The sequence below is a fragment of the Mycetomoellerius zeteki genome, unplaced genomic scaffold, assembly GCF_001594055.1.
Source record: "Mycetomoellerius zeteki isolate Tzet28-1 unplaced genomic scaffold, Tzet1.0 scaffold73, whole genome shotgun sequence".
NCBI classification, from domain to species: Eukaryota; Metazoa; Arthropoda; class Insecta; order Hymenoptera; family Formicidae; genus Mycetomoellerius; species Mycetomoellerius zeteki.
In genome coordinates, this window is record NW_017257753.1 from 3237252 (window position 1) to 3253871 (window position 16620).

Here is a 16620-nt window from a genome sequence, read left to right on the forward strand (position 1 = left end):
TCTAACTTCTCTAAATGATTTCATTAATATCATTAACGTTTCTTTTTTCGTTAATCCTGTTTGTCGCACATCATTTACAAATTAGCCAGAAAATTTTTTATAGAAAAAATTATTTTATGTTAAGTCTTGAGTTTTCTTATGTATTTATATAATAGTACTCATTAACCGGCATTCATAGTCCGTTCTTATTTCAAGAACATCTTAAGTAATGTCTCAAAATGCTAATACGGCTATTTGATTGGTTCATAACATCTTAAGATTATACATACTAAGGTCGGTATTCATAGTTAGATCTTATATTCAACATCGTCTTAAGTACAGTTTTAAGAAGTCACGAACCAATAAGAGGGTCGTATTAGCGTCTTAAGACATTACTTAAGATAGTCTTCAAATAAGAACGGACTATGAATACCGCCCTAAGACAATCTTAAATATAGAATCAACTATGAATACTGACCATAATCTATTGTAATTTTAACTTTTTTTTATTATTTGATATTATTTTTCCTAATTTCTTGCCAATGTCTTTCTCTCTGTTTTAAGAAAAATATTAGAAATAAATTATACTTAAGCATCCTGTATGTATACATGCGTAATCTTTCCGCAAATATTTCGAACGCGAATGTATATGTGAACGCGCGCGCGCGCGCGCGTTGAGTAGTTATTTCTTTTAGCAGTATGTCATTTTACTCCTATATACTATATGTATGGCATTTAACACGAGTAAAGATGTCAAATATTAGTCGAAATATGCATAGAGTAATACATTATACCTTGTAAAAAACGTGCCCTCTGTGTACATCCGATTATATATAGATAGAAATATATACTCCATTGTTATAGCCCGAAAGAATTCTTCAAATCCTTCATATCATTCATCTCTTTACATTGCTATAGCTTCGTATATCATCAAAATTCTTCATATGTCATATAATTTTCCTACAGCTCAGTTTCTTTGACTTTATTAAAATCAAAAAATCCTCGCGTTCTTAATAATTTTCTGAAAATTATCATGCTTTATTATAAAAGAATATTCCAAAGAAAAACACAATGACATCATCAAAATTCCTTTTTGTAGTGAAATTATTACAAGACAAATTCCACAAAAAGTCGTAGAATTCGGTACTTATTCATGTACGATCCCAAATAGCATAAACTATTCTATAAAATATTCTTATAAAATACAATGTTCAGAATATTTTAATCGAACATTCTACATAGAATATTTATTTAATTAAATATACATAGAATATTTATTTAGTTAAATTCATATTCATAATAAAAAGAACATTCATAGAATGTTCCTCTGGGTTGCATTTCAAAATTTTACTTTGAGTAAAAGAGTTCTAAGTATCTTTATATATGTCTGGGCTTGACCTTGTCCAGCAAAGTTAAAACTGGTACTTGATAGTACGGTAATATATTAGGTATTATAATATATCAGGCACTATATTGTATAGAGTATTTACTTTACAATACAGAGCTTTACTGTACAATACAGTATCTCGTATATTATCACGCTTAGCAGATCCTTAGTTGAATCTCGAGAAAAAACATTTCCAGGAAACCATTAGATAAGTATTACACTTAAAATATATATAGCAGCAAAAAATCTGAATGCTTTATAAATATTGTTGTAATTTGCAGGTATTCTCGGCCTAATGCAAAAGGAAAAGCTGGTCGATACTACAAATGAAAAGATTTGCGCTAGATTTAAGTTAGCCGCTACAGAGAGACAGTGGCGTGTGTTCTTTCCTACCTTTCGCTCTTACAATTCAGCGGAAAAAGAGTAAGATAGTTTATGTTTAATATAACATAATTTGTCAAAAGGAAATAATCCTCTTTTATTTTTCTATACACGATGTCTCATCAAAAGTTTACCACTATTGAAGGAAAAAATTCATTATATACCAGTAGTAGAACTAGTTCGTGAGACATGAGTCCCACCCACTCTCGGGTATGGGATCTCGTGGAATCTCATCATCACATTGACAATCTACAGCATGTGGTCAATGTGATCGCGAGATCCCATGCCTGAGAGTGGAGTTACTCACGTCCTACGAATTGACTGTATACCAGTACTAATGGTCTTGCAAGGTATAATCAAGTAAATAAAGAAAATGAATGCGAAGGGAATTCGTATAAAATTGAAAGCGAAGATATACGAACTTGTGGAGGCTAAAGATAACGAAATGACAGATAACGAAATGATAAACAGTTAATGCCAACATCATCTACTAATCTCTTGTTCCTCACCGAGAAACAAATATTCATCGAAGCAGACGTAAGAGTACGAGTAATGAGGAAGATAGTTCCAATAACTCTGAAGAAGATGCAGCCAATGACTTCGTTCAGCAGAGAAAACTAGTCAGTTAGCGCTTAGTGATTCTTTAATACGATTGGTTCTTGCCTTTAGTTCTTTAATGAATTCTAAGTGCAGGAACCAATCATATTAAAAAAAAATCACTAAGCGCTGATTAATTTTCTCTGCTGAACGCAAGTAGACTCAACAGTTGAATGAGCACTTGCTGTTATTGATGTATTCTTTTAGACTATTCAATCAGAATATTAAATCTAAAAGAATACATCAATAATAATTAGCACTCCCTCAACTGTTGTCTGCTGAACGCAATGTACCCGTTGTAGAATGTGATTTTAAAATCGATCTCGTTAATGTTTTTATACATTGTTTGTGTGTAATTAAAAAAATATACATAACATAATATTACGTTAAATAGCACAATAGAGATAATTTAGATCATTAAATGTCTCAATAAACGTTCGTGCAATAACTGTATATATGTGTATATAAAAAGTGCACATTGATATGACAAAGAAAACTTATGTGTGCGTGTATCATATAAAAAATTTATTATATACATTAAACAAATAATGGCCGTGTTACGATATATACTGCCAATACTGAAAATCTATGGTATATACATAATGTAAACTATAGATTTTTGAAAATCTATACCCAATAAACGAGAATAGATTGAAATAGATTCAGATTTTCAGAAATATGGATTCAAAAATGTTAAAATGAATGCTTTTCAATCTTGAATGTCTTTTTATTTATTTATAGGAATTTCATGGAGCATATCTTTATGTCTTTCAATCTAAAAATAATATTAGCTTTTTCTGTGCATTGTAAATACTGTTCAATTCAAAATTTTGAATAGGAAATGCAGTTTTTCAATCCAATTGCATCCAATTGAATCTAATTGAATCCAATTAAATAAAAAAAAAAAGGATTCGCTATTTAAAATACGCATTCGGATAGAAAAAATTTCAATCCATTTTAATCCATTCTCGTTTACTGAATAGTTAATGTTACAAATAATCCAACAAGCAGCGTAATATAAAGGGAACGGCTCAGTATCAGGCTGCTTCTTGCCCCGATGAAGTGGACTGCAAGGTTCACGAAACGTTGGCATTCCAAGAATGGATCTGGACACGGAGAAAACCCGCGAAACGCATGAATTTCATGTACGAAGTAAGTGAAAGCCTCAAGAATATTACAAATAATTATAGATTTTCAATACTGGAAGAGTAAATATCGACACGGCTAATATAATCTACAATTTATTGTAAGATTGCATCAATGTTACTTTGATTTTGAGCGAGGCTTAAAACTCTATCTCTCCCTTTCTCACGACATTAAAAAAAGAAAGTCAAAGTAATGTTGGTGCAAGGCCTAAATAAATTACTTCTCAGAAAACATTATAACATCATCTCTAATGACGTGTAAAGGAGGTCGCAAATGTCTTTTATAAGACATCTAAAAGACACCGCAAACGTCCAATAAAACATCTAAAAGATGTGAATCATGATTTAAGACGTCTAAATACAAGGCGTCTAAAAGACTCCCTAAAGATCATAAAAAGGGTCATAAGATGTCTTAAAGACGTCTTTCTGATTATTTTAAGATGTCTTAAAATATGACTTTAAGGCTCCTAAGTAGTCACCACAGCCATATTGAAATCATGACATCAGAAATGACACGTTAATTTTTATCACATGTCATTTGTAAATAAAAACAATTTGGATTCGTAAAAAGTGATGAAATGCTTTTATTCAATGTGTGACCTATTTTCACGTGCTTTTTATCAATTTTTACAATTATTTACTATCGGGGGAATAAGCACAATTTTCCTCCATTTTTAAATATTTCAAAGCTCGTTCAAAATCTCGTCATTTTATTTTATCCAAATTGTCTTCATTTACAAATGGCACACAACAAAAATTAACGTGTCATTTCTCGCTTTTGACGTCACAATTTCAATATGACTATGATAACTAGTCAGGAGACTATTTAAGTAATCTTAAAGTATGATTTTCGTTTTTAAGATGTCTTAATGTTGGGAACCCCTCCCCCCCTTATCATGTGCAAGATTAGGCAGACATATATGAAAATACGTAGAATATAGAACATTTTATAAAATATTTTATGTATGTTCATAGAACAGATGTATCATCAGAATATACTATGAATATACTATTAATATTTGCAGTGTTTTTAATACATCTACAGAATGTACAAATATTCTTAATAAATATTTATAGAATGTTCGTATGCTATCTGGGGTTGACTGTAACTTGACTGTAAATGCAGCCTCTCGAAATCACGATCGCAATTGCAAGTGAGTAATTGGCATAAAAGTTTTCCTAGCTAGACATAATGCACCATCAGATAACATATTTATTGTGAAGACGGTGCTCTTTGAGACATGGCATTGAGCAGAAACGATTGGCGTTATACTCGAAAGGCACCTTATCAGTCATATCGATGGCGCATTGGAAGCATCGCGACACCACAGTGTATCCTTCAGTCAACATCCGATTCTGTACGATCAAAGCTTTCTACAAGATGAAGAGAAAGAGACAAATCAGATAAAACGCCTGATGAAAGAACAAAATTTAAACTATTAACAAAATACACTTTCAATACTTTATATAATAAAGTGCTTAACCTTTTCTTTGTCGCTGAGATTAAGAAACTTCTGCTTCTCGTTTTCCTCCTGTTTCTTCAATTCGAATTCCTTCCTCTTAACTTTCTCCTTAAAGCGTTTCAACTTCCGCTGCTGTCTTTTCTTTTCCGTTTCTGCTTGTTGTATCTCATCAGAGAGTGGCCCAGGTATTTGAGACTGTTAAACATCAAAATCCATATGTAAAAATTTATAAAAACTATTTTTTAAGTAGAGATATATTAATATAACGTTCTGTTGTGAACAATACTTTTTGATAATTGAACTTGTCCGGATTAGCTTCCATAAATCTTCTAAACGTATTTCTAGTTTTCTTATCGTTTGCAGCAGCATACGGTGTCTGCAGTTTTTTATTCTTATTGCAAGGATCAGATCCGATTTCTAGCAGCAACCTATCAACAAAAATCAAATTACACAACAAAAGATTTCATTAAAAATATAAAATTTATTCAATAATAATGACGACGCACCATACTTGCTCGCAATGTCCACCGAGTGCCGCCAAATGTAGCATTGTATTGCCATCCTCGTTGGTATCGTTAACCAATTTCGCCACGTCATCGGTGCTCACGAGAGTATTGTTGGACATGACGCAACTGTCTGTAACATCTTTCCTGTTTTGCTCCTCTTCGCACTCCTTAATTTTGGCTAACAAGTTATCAATAACCGATGATAACAGATCGTTATCGCCCCGCTTACAGGCAGTCCATAATTTGATCTTAGCATCCGACAACACTTCATTGTTCATCTGAGCTAAAAATAATGTAATATAATACATTAAAATGATGAAATATGTATTAATACATTTTTCACTTTCTCTTAATTTTAACATAAAAATCTTCTTTATATTATTTGATTTAAACTGTAAACATTTTCTCAAGTTGTTGAAAAAAGATTATAATTTTAATATACAGAAAAACTTTGTTTATCTGCACTCCACTTATATGAACAAATTCGTGCTCAGTTCCAAATATATTCATAGTTGAACTCTTATTATCCGAACTACAATGTGTAGTTCGGATAATAAAAGTCCGACGTGTTCAGGCTCAGTTATCTGAATGTCAGTTTCAAAATTATCGAAACTAATAATAAGTAGGTACTATAGTGGAGAGAGCTAGCGAGTCTCTATTATCTGAAACATTCGGAACTATCTTGTCTTCCAGCATATGCTCTGATAAACAGTTTTGTATCTATTAAAAAAAGTAGACTTACTGTCCTTCTTGACTTTCTTTTTCTGTCGATGAGCTTTCTTGTTTTTCATGTACCTCGGCACAGTATCTTGAAACGCTTGTAAATTCTCCCTAAATGACACCTCAAAATTTTCTTCAGTTAAAGGAAAGTCCATTGGAAAATTTGGATCCATTTCGGACTCAGAGGACGACTGAGCTAATTTAACAATTATATCTGTAAAATAGTAAGCCTTTTTTTTTAATCCAACATACAAATATATATAGAAATAATATAAACATAATTTTATGCAAATATTATTTTTAATAATAATTACAATATGTCTGGTGGAGGATCCTAATAAAAAAAGTGGAGAATCCTAATTACTCATACTTCACATTAATGATATGAACCTGGCAGTGGCCGATTCGGACTCTTCCTCGGCTTCGCCCTATCTATGTGCGGACGAGAATTCCGGTGTTGCTTCTCTGGAGTAGATTGCGCAGGTGTCTTAACTTTATCGTTATCCTGCGGACTACTGTTATTACCGGCATTAGAATTATACTCCGTAGCAACTTCTCCTTCAGGTATCTCGCTCATGATCTCCGGTTTCGAGATCTTCTTCCGTACGGGCTGTCGCGGAGAGTTGGGGAAACAGTCAGTGAAATCCGCCGCAGAGCCTAAGATGACATTACAAAAATGAATTATTCGATACAAATCGAATATAAATGAAATTTAGATTGTGAGCAACTATTTTATTATTATTTACCATAAATTTCCATGGTGCTCAAAATATCGTATACCCTCTTGACTTCTCTAAATGTAGCTCTTCGAGTAGGGAATGGCAGTGGTCTTATTCTAAAATTGTTCTTATCTAAGGGTGGATTCTTGCCACCGAAGAGCACCATACGATTGTGTGGACCGACCGCTCGGTACAAAATAGCTGCTGAATTGTTGATGTGCATCGACCATGACTCCAATATCTCTTGCACATGCTAGAAGAATCGTTACGTCAGCTTGCAACTTGTCAGTTTAATTAGCTATTAAATAACTCATTAATCTCTAGCGAGATGTGTAAACAGTATGCACCTGAATAAGCGAAGCTTCGTTATATCTTCGCAAACTGGCACCAGCGCTTTTCGCGTGATTCCCATTTATACGAGAATTTTGAGCGAAGCCTTGCTTTGCTCGCACAGTATAAGAATGGAAGGTTTTATGCACGATAGGCTCACCATCTGCGATACACCAAACCGAGTGGATATAATAATTATGCATATCAGAAAACTATTCTTAAGAATAATGTGTACCCTGAAATACTGCCGCGGCAAAGTGTCCACCACCGACCATGATGACCGTCCATTTGGACTTTCTGCCGCTGTCCAGTGCCTGAGCGATCATCTCGGTGTCTTTTTCGGGAATGTCCTAAAACGTAATTGCATATCTCCCGATCTGGCAAGTACAGAGCACGCCAAGCGACTCTAACAAAGTAATCAATTTTCAAAATGATACTTCGTGTATAAGCATATATCTTCCAAGAGCATACGTAACAGTAGACTTGTTCTTTTTAGCTAAACTTCTTGCAGCATTTATCTTTTCTTTTTTTCTCTTTACATTGGAGAGAAAAGGAGGAAAGATAAACGGTGCAACAAGTTCAGCTGAAAGGAATAGACTAATGAATAATGCATAAGTTTGCACCTCTTTAATTGACGACAATTCTGCTAACGATAACAAACACACCTTCTTATGATGCAGCAAACACCGGTAGATACTAAATATATTGCCATCATCGTTCTCGAAAAACACCTTGGTATGACGACTTGCGACAACCTGCAGCTTCCGCTCCTTGGACATTTCCTCGTTGTACTCCGTGTCCGAAATGTCTGACTCGATTACCTTCCCGCGTCTTTCTGACATCTTTCTGGACCTGCCAAGTCCAGTCTTACTTGATGACTCGTTCTTGATTTGCTCATTAGACGAAGTCCCAGTCTCCGAAGTACCAGCATCGTCATCGTTCTCGGACTCTACCTCGCTACCAGACAGGCTAGACATGTCGCCTATAAAATTCCCACATGCCTAACTGTTTTTGCACCATTTTAAAGCTCGCCGTGTACTTCATCTCAGACTGTACCTTCGCCGGCCAATTTATTGAAATTGTCCTCACTAATCGACTTCAAACCATTCAGATGTTGCTTCAGATTGTAACGATGCCAATCCAGTTTGTAGTGGAGTCTCTGTTGCACCTTGTCCTCAAATTCAGTATTACAGTAGGAACAACACAAAGAATCGGATACCACCAGCTCGCATATTATCTGCTCGCTGTCAGGTACTGCAAAGCAGAGATGAACTCCACATATGAAATCTTGCTAAACTGTTGGCTATTTCCTATTTTTCTCATGTATATTGAAAAATTAAAAACGACCTTGCTAATTTTTGAGAATAATCTCATCAAAAAATAATATTCAATTTCCTTCAATTCATACAATTAAGTTTTATCTCTGTAACAGCCCATGTCATTAATTTCCTGATTAATATCATATCCAATTGATTATATTAAAGACATGAACTCAAAGTTTTCACTGGTAATCTTTATAAGACTCTACATACATTGATATTACATATTTTTAATACAACTGTGAATTCTGGGAAATAGAATATTAATGTGAAAAGCAATCCTCATTATACCAATCTTATTATAGCAACATGTTAAATAATATTACATCAAATATTCTCAAAATACGTGTTCTCATAATTTTAAATTAAACAATCGAGACATAAACATCTTAAGCTACAAGCACGTTATTTCCTTCACTCTGCGTCCAAAGCCTTTGAACCGATAAGTATAATTGTTTCAAGCATCTAAAAACATATGGCATCAGATTATATGACCTTTTTGTTATTATCTCCCAAAAAAGAGAGATAACAAAAAGGTCATTTAATCTGATGTTTTAAATAAGTGCAAATATTTACATAAATTTTTTCTTATTGACAATTGACAATATAAAAACAGGTGCATATAACATATAATACAGTACACAATAAACACATTTTATTTATTTAACTATTATTAAATGATATCTACTCTCAGCGTAATTGTTTCAAGAGAAAAACAGTTACGCTTCTCTAGAATATGAACTTTCTGTGTCCTTCATGCCTTGTCAAATGTCACATATGTGAATTGTGAGCTATCCTTTCGAGCTACACCTGAGTTCTGCTCCCAATTCGGACGTTCGTCTCTCGTCTCGCTCTAAAGGTGGAGCTCTATTTTGATCTCAGCGGAAAATAAATAAACATACGTGTGTTTCTCGGATTCCTGCGTCTCGTTAAACATTCACAAAAACCAGGTTCACAGTTCTGAGCTCACCGTAAGACGACGGTGACTGCATGCACCGTGCAACCTTGATTCCCTTGGTGATCCGACTGAAGTCATCCTGATCGTGGATCTTATAGAGTTGATTTGCCGTTTTCGCGGCCTCAGTCATGACTTCACCAGACGAATGCGTTTCATTCGCCATCGTGAGAAAGGATCGAAGGAGAACGGCGGAAAATTGACGGCAGAAAATCGGTGGTTGGGACAAGAATTCGCTGAAATTCGCGAACAATACAGTATACACAATGCGTATACTGACCGTTTCGTCGCTTTACGACTTGCGCATGCTTGCGCAAGCCCCTCGCGATTGCGTCATCGTCGCGTCATGCGCCAACATGTCGCCATCGGGCGGGACATTTGAACGAGATAAGAAACATACACGAAGTGCGAATGTATATTCAATGTTTATTAAATAGTATTTCGTTCTCGCGAACGCGGAAGAACATGCCACGTGTACAATGATAATATTAATAAGGCGCAGCTTACACACTATAAATATTCCTTCTTTTTTTATTTTAAATCCTGTTTTAATCATTTAAAAAATAAAATATTCTTTTAGCGTATTTCGGTTATTTCTGCGATAACCGGAGAGAACGAGATGTTTTATCGCATGATAAACCTCTGGGAATTATCTTATTCTAGTTCGCATGTTTCTCTAAAATGTAACTTCTGTATAATAAATAATAAATCTATCACTTTTTGCGCACCCTATGTTTGTAAAGTATTTTGTAATTTTTATAAATGTTTATAATTAAAAGTCATTATTTCAAGTTTAATATTTGCAAAATTGGAATTGTAATAGACTTTTCATTTAAGTCTAATATTTGTTGAAATAATTCAAGTATAAATATAGGCGAATGATTTTCAGATGTTTTTCTTCTTATATTCTTAGCTGCCAATGAGAGACTTCAATCATTTTCATAACATTTAGAATGACGCGTTGAATATGAAATATAATATCACTCATAGCCTCACGTTTCTGCTATTTATATACATTCTTATATAAGCAAAAAATATATATATATTCTACGTACATAAATTAACTGTTCCTTACAATACTTACTCTAGCGTACCAATAAATATGCCCTTTCAGATTATCAATCAGTCTTAAACAGTAGCAATAGATAACTATGACTGTGTTTCAAAATCAACTACCAGTACTGAAAAACTATAGTGCATGTAACAAACTACAGATCAGTACTGGCAGAATTTTGGAAGAATTTTTACATATCCTGTAAAATTTGGAGAAGAAGGCATGGAACAATCTGTTTTGTACTTTAACGTTTTTGGTTGTTACATACCGCGCAACCAAAGTACTTGGTTTCAATAACTTTCTGCACTTTGTGCCATTAATAACGCTTATTAATATACATGGAAGCAGAATAAATTCTTTATGTGCTAATAGTGGGTTTCGTTCGAAGTTTTTCACATTTTAGAAAAATGTATTCCTGTGCATTTTCGCGAACCTTTAGTTTTCGCTTTTAATTTTTGCTCAAAGCTACTTACGACATCGTTGCATAATATAGCAATATGTTAATAGAAAAAGAGCTACAAAATACTAAGACTTTGTCATTAGTAGGCCTTTTTCACATATAAAAGTAGTTTACCACTCATAAATAAACGTAGTGCTACCGACGATACAAATTAGTGAATTAAATAAATAATACTATATAAATAGACAAAAAGAGAAAAATAGAACCATCTTTTCAAAATCGACAATGTTTCCCCTGCTTTAAAGACACATGTAGATGAAAAATAATATCCCATTTATCGCACCAACTAAATAATTTATCTGTATCCTTGAATCGCCACGTATCCTGAAATAAACAAGATCAATAGATGTAAATTGCGTTACATTTTTCAAGCAACATAAGTATAAAATTTATCTACTTGTTCTCATAAATTAATGAGCAATAGAAGATATATATATTTTTGTTTTTATATTTAGATTTTCATACATCTTTATTAATTATACATTGTACAATAAAAAATGCGTATTTAAAATTTATAAAAGTTTTACTTTCTAAAGCAAGATATTTGTATGGAACTACTGTAGTTGAATTGGATAAATACTGTAATTAAATAGAGAAACCAAGAGTCTACCTCTGCTTGGAAGGACTGAAAGGAGATGGTGGGTTGACACCGGGTATACTGCTGTCCTTGTAAAGGATAAACCAAGTGAAACCTGTTATCACAAGTCCGCTCATCGTTGCTTTCAATAGCCACCAAAATCTGCCGTAAAATGCTATCAGCATATCAGCGGTTGCTCCTGCGTTCAAGAGTCTTTCGTTATTCGTTGGCAATTGTTTCGCATCAAATTTCGATAAAACGTCGGACATACTCGGTATTGTTTCATACATTTGCGTAAATGCCACCGACGGCAAAGAGTATCGATCGCCGGCTTGCCATGACAAATGCTTTCCTGAGGGCAGAGCATGAGAAACTCATATCAGCCACATAAATCTCTAGAAAGAAAGACAGAGAGAGAAAAAATTATAGAGTTTTTATAAATTACATTCATTCGTAAAGAGAACATTTAATTTATATTCATAATTTTTTATAATAATTAAATTATAAATATATATTTAATTAAATTCATTTCAATTAAAATATAATATTATAAATTCTAAATAAAATAATATTATATACAAAATAGGGCATGTTAATCGCCTCAGGCGAATATCTCAGAAACTATGAGAGATACAAGAAAAAGTTTTATATAAAAGTTGTAGGTTTTCTTGGGGGAAAGAAGGTGAAAATACGGATATTCGATAGGGGGCACTACCAAGGTCAACATGATTTTTTAAACGGAATCCCCCATTTTTTTATTGCATATTCTTGTAGCACACCTCGAGAGCTTTTCAAAACACTATAATAAAATATTTTTTCATGAAGTACTTTTCGAGTTATAAGACTCGAAAGTTACGGTATCGTCGGCATTAACATCACCCAGAATCATGAAAAAATATTTTATCATAGTGTTTTAGAAAGCTCTCGAGGTGTGCTAAAAGAATATGCAATAAAAAAATGGGTTCCGTTTAAAAAATTCATGTTGACCTTGACTCGACCTTGGTAGTGTCCCCTATCTAATATTCATTATTTCCACCTTCTTTCCTCCAAGAAAACCTACAACTTTCATATCAAACTTTTTCTTGTATCTCTCTTAGTTTCTGAGATATTCGCCTGGGGCGATTAAAATGTCTCATCCTGTATTACATTTATATCCTAACGTATGAAATTTTTCAAGTTTATGTAAAAATAATTAATTTAATTAAATGATAAGATAAAAGAAAGATAGAGATAAAGAAGTTCTCTCTTTTCTGTTGTTTCTCTCTCTCTCTCTAGTTGTTTTCTTTTTTTTATGACTGGTCAGGCATGTACTTTTAAAATGACGGCACGGCCTCGACAAATTCGGTCATGGGCGATGCAGATGCCGCATAATAAATGCATGGGCGAGGAAGTTGGAGAGGATCGAAGGACTCGCGTCGTACGGGAAAAGATGATCTCATAATAGAAATGGGCCACGCGCCCCGTTAAAAATATAACTGAAGAATGCAGGCTACATGTGCACGACATGTGCATTTTAACACGAGTTTGGAGACCGCACGTTTAAATAATAAAACTCTTGTAAAGCGCAATATAATCATCGGTTATCTCTTCATTTCTTGTACAACGCACGATACAATGTGTTTTCTGAAAGGAATAAAGTTCACGGAATAAATCGTTAATTTTTGTGCCAAGGAATAATTCGTTTATTGAAATCAGAATAGCGACTAGAGAATCGTCTGGTTTTCAGGTATCCTAAGAGAACAGGATGGGACGCTGATTCATAGTGATACAAAATTTATATGAACAAATGGCTTTCGTGATCCGAGTTAGGTTTTTGCCTTAAAGCAGTTAACATTACATAAATAATTTAAGAAATACACAGATTGATAACAAATAATAATTAGAATATAAAGCAACTTAACAAACGATTGCCTGGACAAATTACTGCCGAGATGTATTAGATTTACTTCTTTCGCCTGCGTGTTTTTATTTGTCAGAAATAAAGCTCACGCAATTCCAGATAACATGAAACATTCCAGCAATATTGCAGTAACGTTGCAACGCTTACTAGAATGTTCTAGGCTATCTGCGATTATTAATTTTTGCGAGAAATAATTTGTTTAATGAAATCACAATGGTGATGAGAATTGTCTGGTTTTCGAACATCCTAATGTCTGTATCAGACTAGAAATGAAGTTGAATTTAACCAATTAGAAAAAAGAAAACTATATAATATCAACTAATATTAAATGAAATGACAAATGTTTAAACACAAATAAGAGAGAAGAATGCCATTTTTAAAATGAGTCTTGGTGCTTAGTAATATTTATATGTGAATATACAAGCACAATTGTTATACTAATATCTAGTTTAATAAATTTTGCTTTGATTAATCAAATTCAATCTCAATTTCTACTCTGATAGAGGCATAAAAGAACGAATGGGATACCAATTTATAGCAGTATAATTTATAAAATTAATGTAAATAAACAAATGACATTTAGATCGTGTTAAGTTCTTGTCTTATAGCATTAATAAGTTAATGTTACATAAATTGGAAAGCATAAATAGTTAATATCACATAAATAATTCTAGAAATACCTACGTGACTTGTTGAAAATAAATAATAATTAGAACACAACAGGCAAATTAACGAACGATCGCCTGGACAAATTATTATAGAAATATTAGATCTGTTTTTTTCAGCTACATTTCTACCGCTTGTTTTTTTAACGAAACAATCATTTGTCCATGCTGTGAAAGCAGAAAAAGAGAAAGGCGAACATATAGAAAGTAACTGAGAAGAACATATCCAATAATATAAATGTACAGAAAATATAATCAGAGACATTACAGAGCTAACTTCCGTTTCGGAGCTTATCGCGTTTTAACAGGAGACAAAATAAAAGTAAAGTACATATCGGCGTGCAACGGCACAGGCTTTCCCTCGAGACGGATTCGCATCGTCGGCAATCCCACTTCCAACGTAACCAAAACAAAAACTTGTGTATACGACGGATTGACCCAAAACGGGTATGTCCTACCGGCGACGATCTACTGTCGTTCGCGTGACAACGATTCTCTCCTTGTGGAAGCGATTCAGATCGCTAGGAACGTCCCTTTCAACAGAATCAAAACAGAAAGTGTACGTTTAAGTGCTTTAAATGATAACGTCTAACCTCAATTAAGATTCGTGGACGCGCGAACGGAAGCTTGGCATCACGTCCGATCTCGGGAGGTAGAAAGGTTCAGGCGACGTGCTGATTTAAAGGAAACTGAGAGACGAACAAGACGTCCAAGCGACTCGTGTTTACCTACCATAATAATTCATGTACAGCTTGCCCACGATGATGGTGAGCGAGAAGGTAAAGAGCATCAGAGTGAACGTCCACTCGTTCAAGCGAATGCTCGACCAGAGTCTCGCTGGCATCGATTTCTGAGTCTCGGCGAGATTGCCATTGCCGTTCGTTAATGGTGTCGAGCCAATCCTCGACTTGAATATCGTCATCGTCGTTCGCGTCGACATCGCTCGTGATGATGGGTCGGAGTCATGCGCATACACACGCACATCCGAACACGCCAACAGTCCGCGACACTCTAGTGACACAGTAATGACAGGCCAGTCGCCGCTAAGGCTAAGCCGCTTCACTCGCTCGCTTACCGCTTCCACGCTTCCACTCTTTGAGCCGCTTCCAAAAATAAAGGTGAACAAGCACGGGTGTGTGCGAACGCGCATGCGCCGTCCGTCTCTTCCGCGTACGCCAGGGACGTACGCTCCGCGTATTCATAGGGTGCTTTCTAGTAGACACCCCAGACAACACACAATATTTGTAAAATATTTACAAAATATTTATTTTAAATATTTTGTAAATACTTTTGTGATCTTAGATTGCACAGATTAATATTTAAAAAAATTAATCTTGATAAATAAATATTCTGTTGTCTGGGGCAAATCGATACAAGAGTCATTCTATTTTTGTTTCTTATTGATTATCGAACAAGGATGATTCTTGTGTCAATTTATCTCTTGCTGAAAAGCTCCCATAGTCAGACTTTGTACTTAAGGCTTAAATTTATCTAAGATGCTCAGTAGCCATCTATAAGCAGAACAATAAGTCATGATAATAAAATGACATTAAAATGAATCAGAAATGATTGAAAAATGATTTTTAATGATCATTTTTTAATCATTTTGACATCATTTTGATATAATGACTTGTTGTTCTGCTTGGGCAATGAAATAATTCGTAGAACATCTGAAGAATAAGGAAGCCTTAAATATAGGGTTTGATTAAGTCTTAGGAGTCGATCATGTAATTTTTTTTTTTTAGAGCGGAAACAAAAAATGTAAATTTTTTTATGTATGTGTATAATAAACCGCGTATAATAAAAATGTTCACTCTTCCGCTCTACAGAGAAAAAGTTACTTGATCAACTTGATCTTGGTCTTTTTAACTGAATTTCTTGTACAGTTAATCTCTTTTCTTTCCTTATCTTCAACGTGAAAAGAAAAAGAGCAGAGAGAGAGAGAGAGAGAGAGAGAGAGAGAGAGAGAGAGAGAGGAACTGTGTAAGAAGTTTAGTTAAAACGAACAAGTCTGTAGTTTCTATAATAATAGGAACTTATTACGCAGGAATTTTAAAGAGATATAGCGAACGAAAAGAGAGATGTAAAGAAAAGAAAAACATATGTATATGATTGCAAGATCAGTAATAATCCAGCTAAAATACAAAATTATAATAAGATCAAAATGATATTAGGTTGAAGTCATTTTTAGAAAAATCATAATGATGATGTCATTTGACTTTTGATGATAAATTCTTGATATAATAATGTAATTTTTAAATGATTTTTAAATTGTGTTCTTCTGGAAAAATTCGCGAAAGTTTATCAGGGTCAGTTTTATTAAACTTTGATTAACTTAATTTATCAACATTATTTCATTAAGTAATACGAATAAAATAAAATAAAATAAAATAAAATAAATTAATAAAATTATATGTATTTAAAAAAAATAAGAATTGTGTATATTAGAGATTGTCTTAAGCG

At 33.8% G+C, this 16620-nt stretch overlaps 2 protein-coding genes across 3 annotated transcripts; both read right to left on the reverse strand.

Annotated features, from left to right (window-relative positions):
• Positions 1 to 4466: 4466 nt before the first annotated feature.
• On the reverse strand, positions 4467 to 9786 carry LOC108729428 (ankyrin repeat and zinc finger domain-containing protein 1). The gene is made up of 12 exons (XM_018458547.1): positions 9517 to 9786; positions 8284 to 8481; positions 7893 to 8209; positions 7463 to 7577; positions 7245 to 7390; positions 6925 to 7150; positions 6569 to 6835; positions 6201 to 6392; positions 5459 to 5741; positions 5239 to 5380; positions 4974 to 5147; positions 4467 to 4863 (listed from the first exon to the last, which is right to left on the reverse strand). The coding sequence occupies exons 1-12, from the start codon at positions 9665 to 9667 to the stop codon at positions 4690 to 4692; spliced, it is 2385 nt and encodes a 794-aa protein (XP_018314049.1). The 5' UTR covers positions 9668 to 9786; the 3' UTR covers positions 4467 to 4689.
• A 570-nt stretch (positions 9787 to 10356) lies between these two features.
• On the reverse strand, positions 10357 to 15318 carry LOC108729429 (uncharacterized). Of its 2 annotated transcripts, XM_018458549.1 has the most exons (4): positions 14890 to 15318; positions 11864 to 11944; positions 11626 to 11791; positions 10357 to 11339 (listed from the first exon to the last, which is right to left on the reverse strand). In XM_018458549.1, exons 1-4 carry the CDS (start codon positions 15305 to 15307, stop codon positions 11255 to 11257), a joined length of 750 nt encoding a protein of 249 aa, XP_018314051.1. In that variant the 5' UTR covers positions 15308 to 15318; the 3' UTR covers positions 10357 to 11254. The 2 variants fall into 2 exon arrangements, with proteins under 2 accessions (XP_018314051.1, XP_018314050.1); XM_018458548.1 differs by having other exon boundaries at positions 11626 to 11944.
• Positions 15319 to 16620: the final 1302 nt, after the last annotated feature.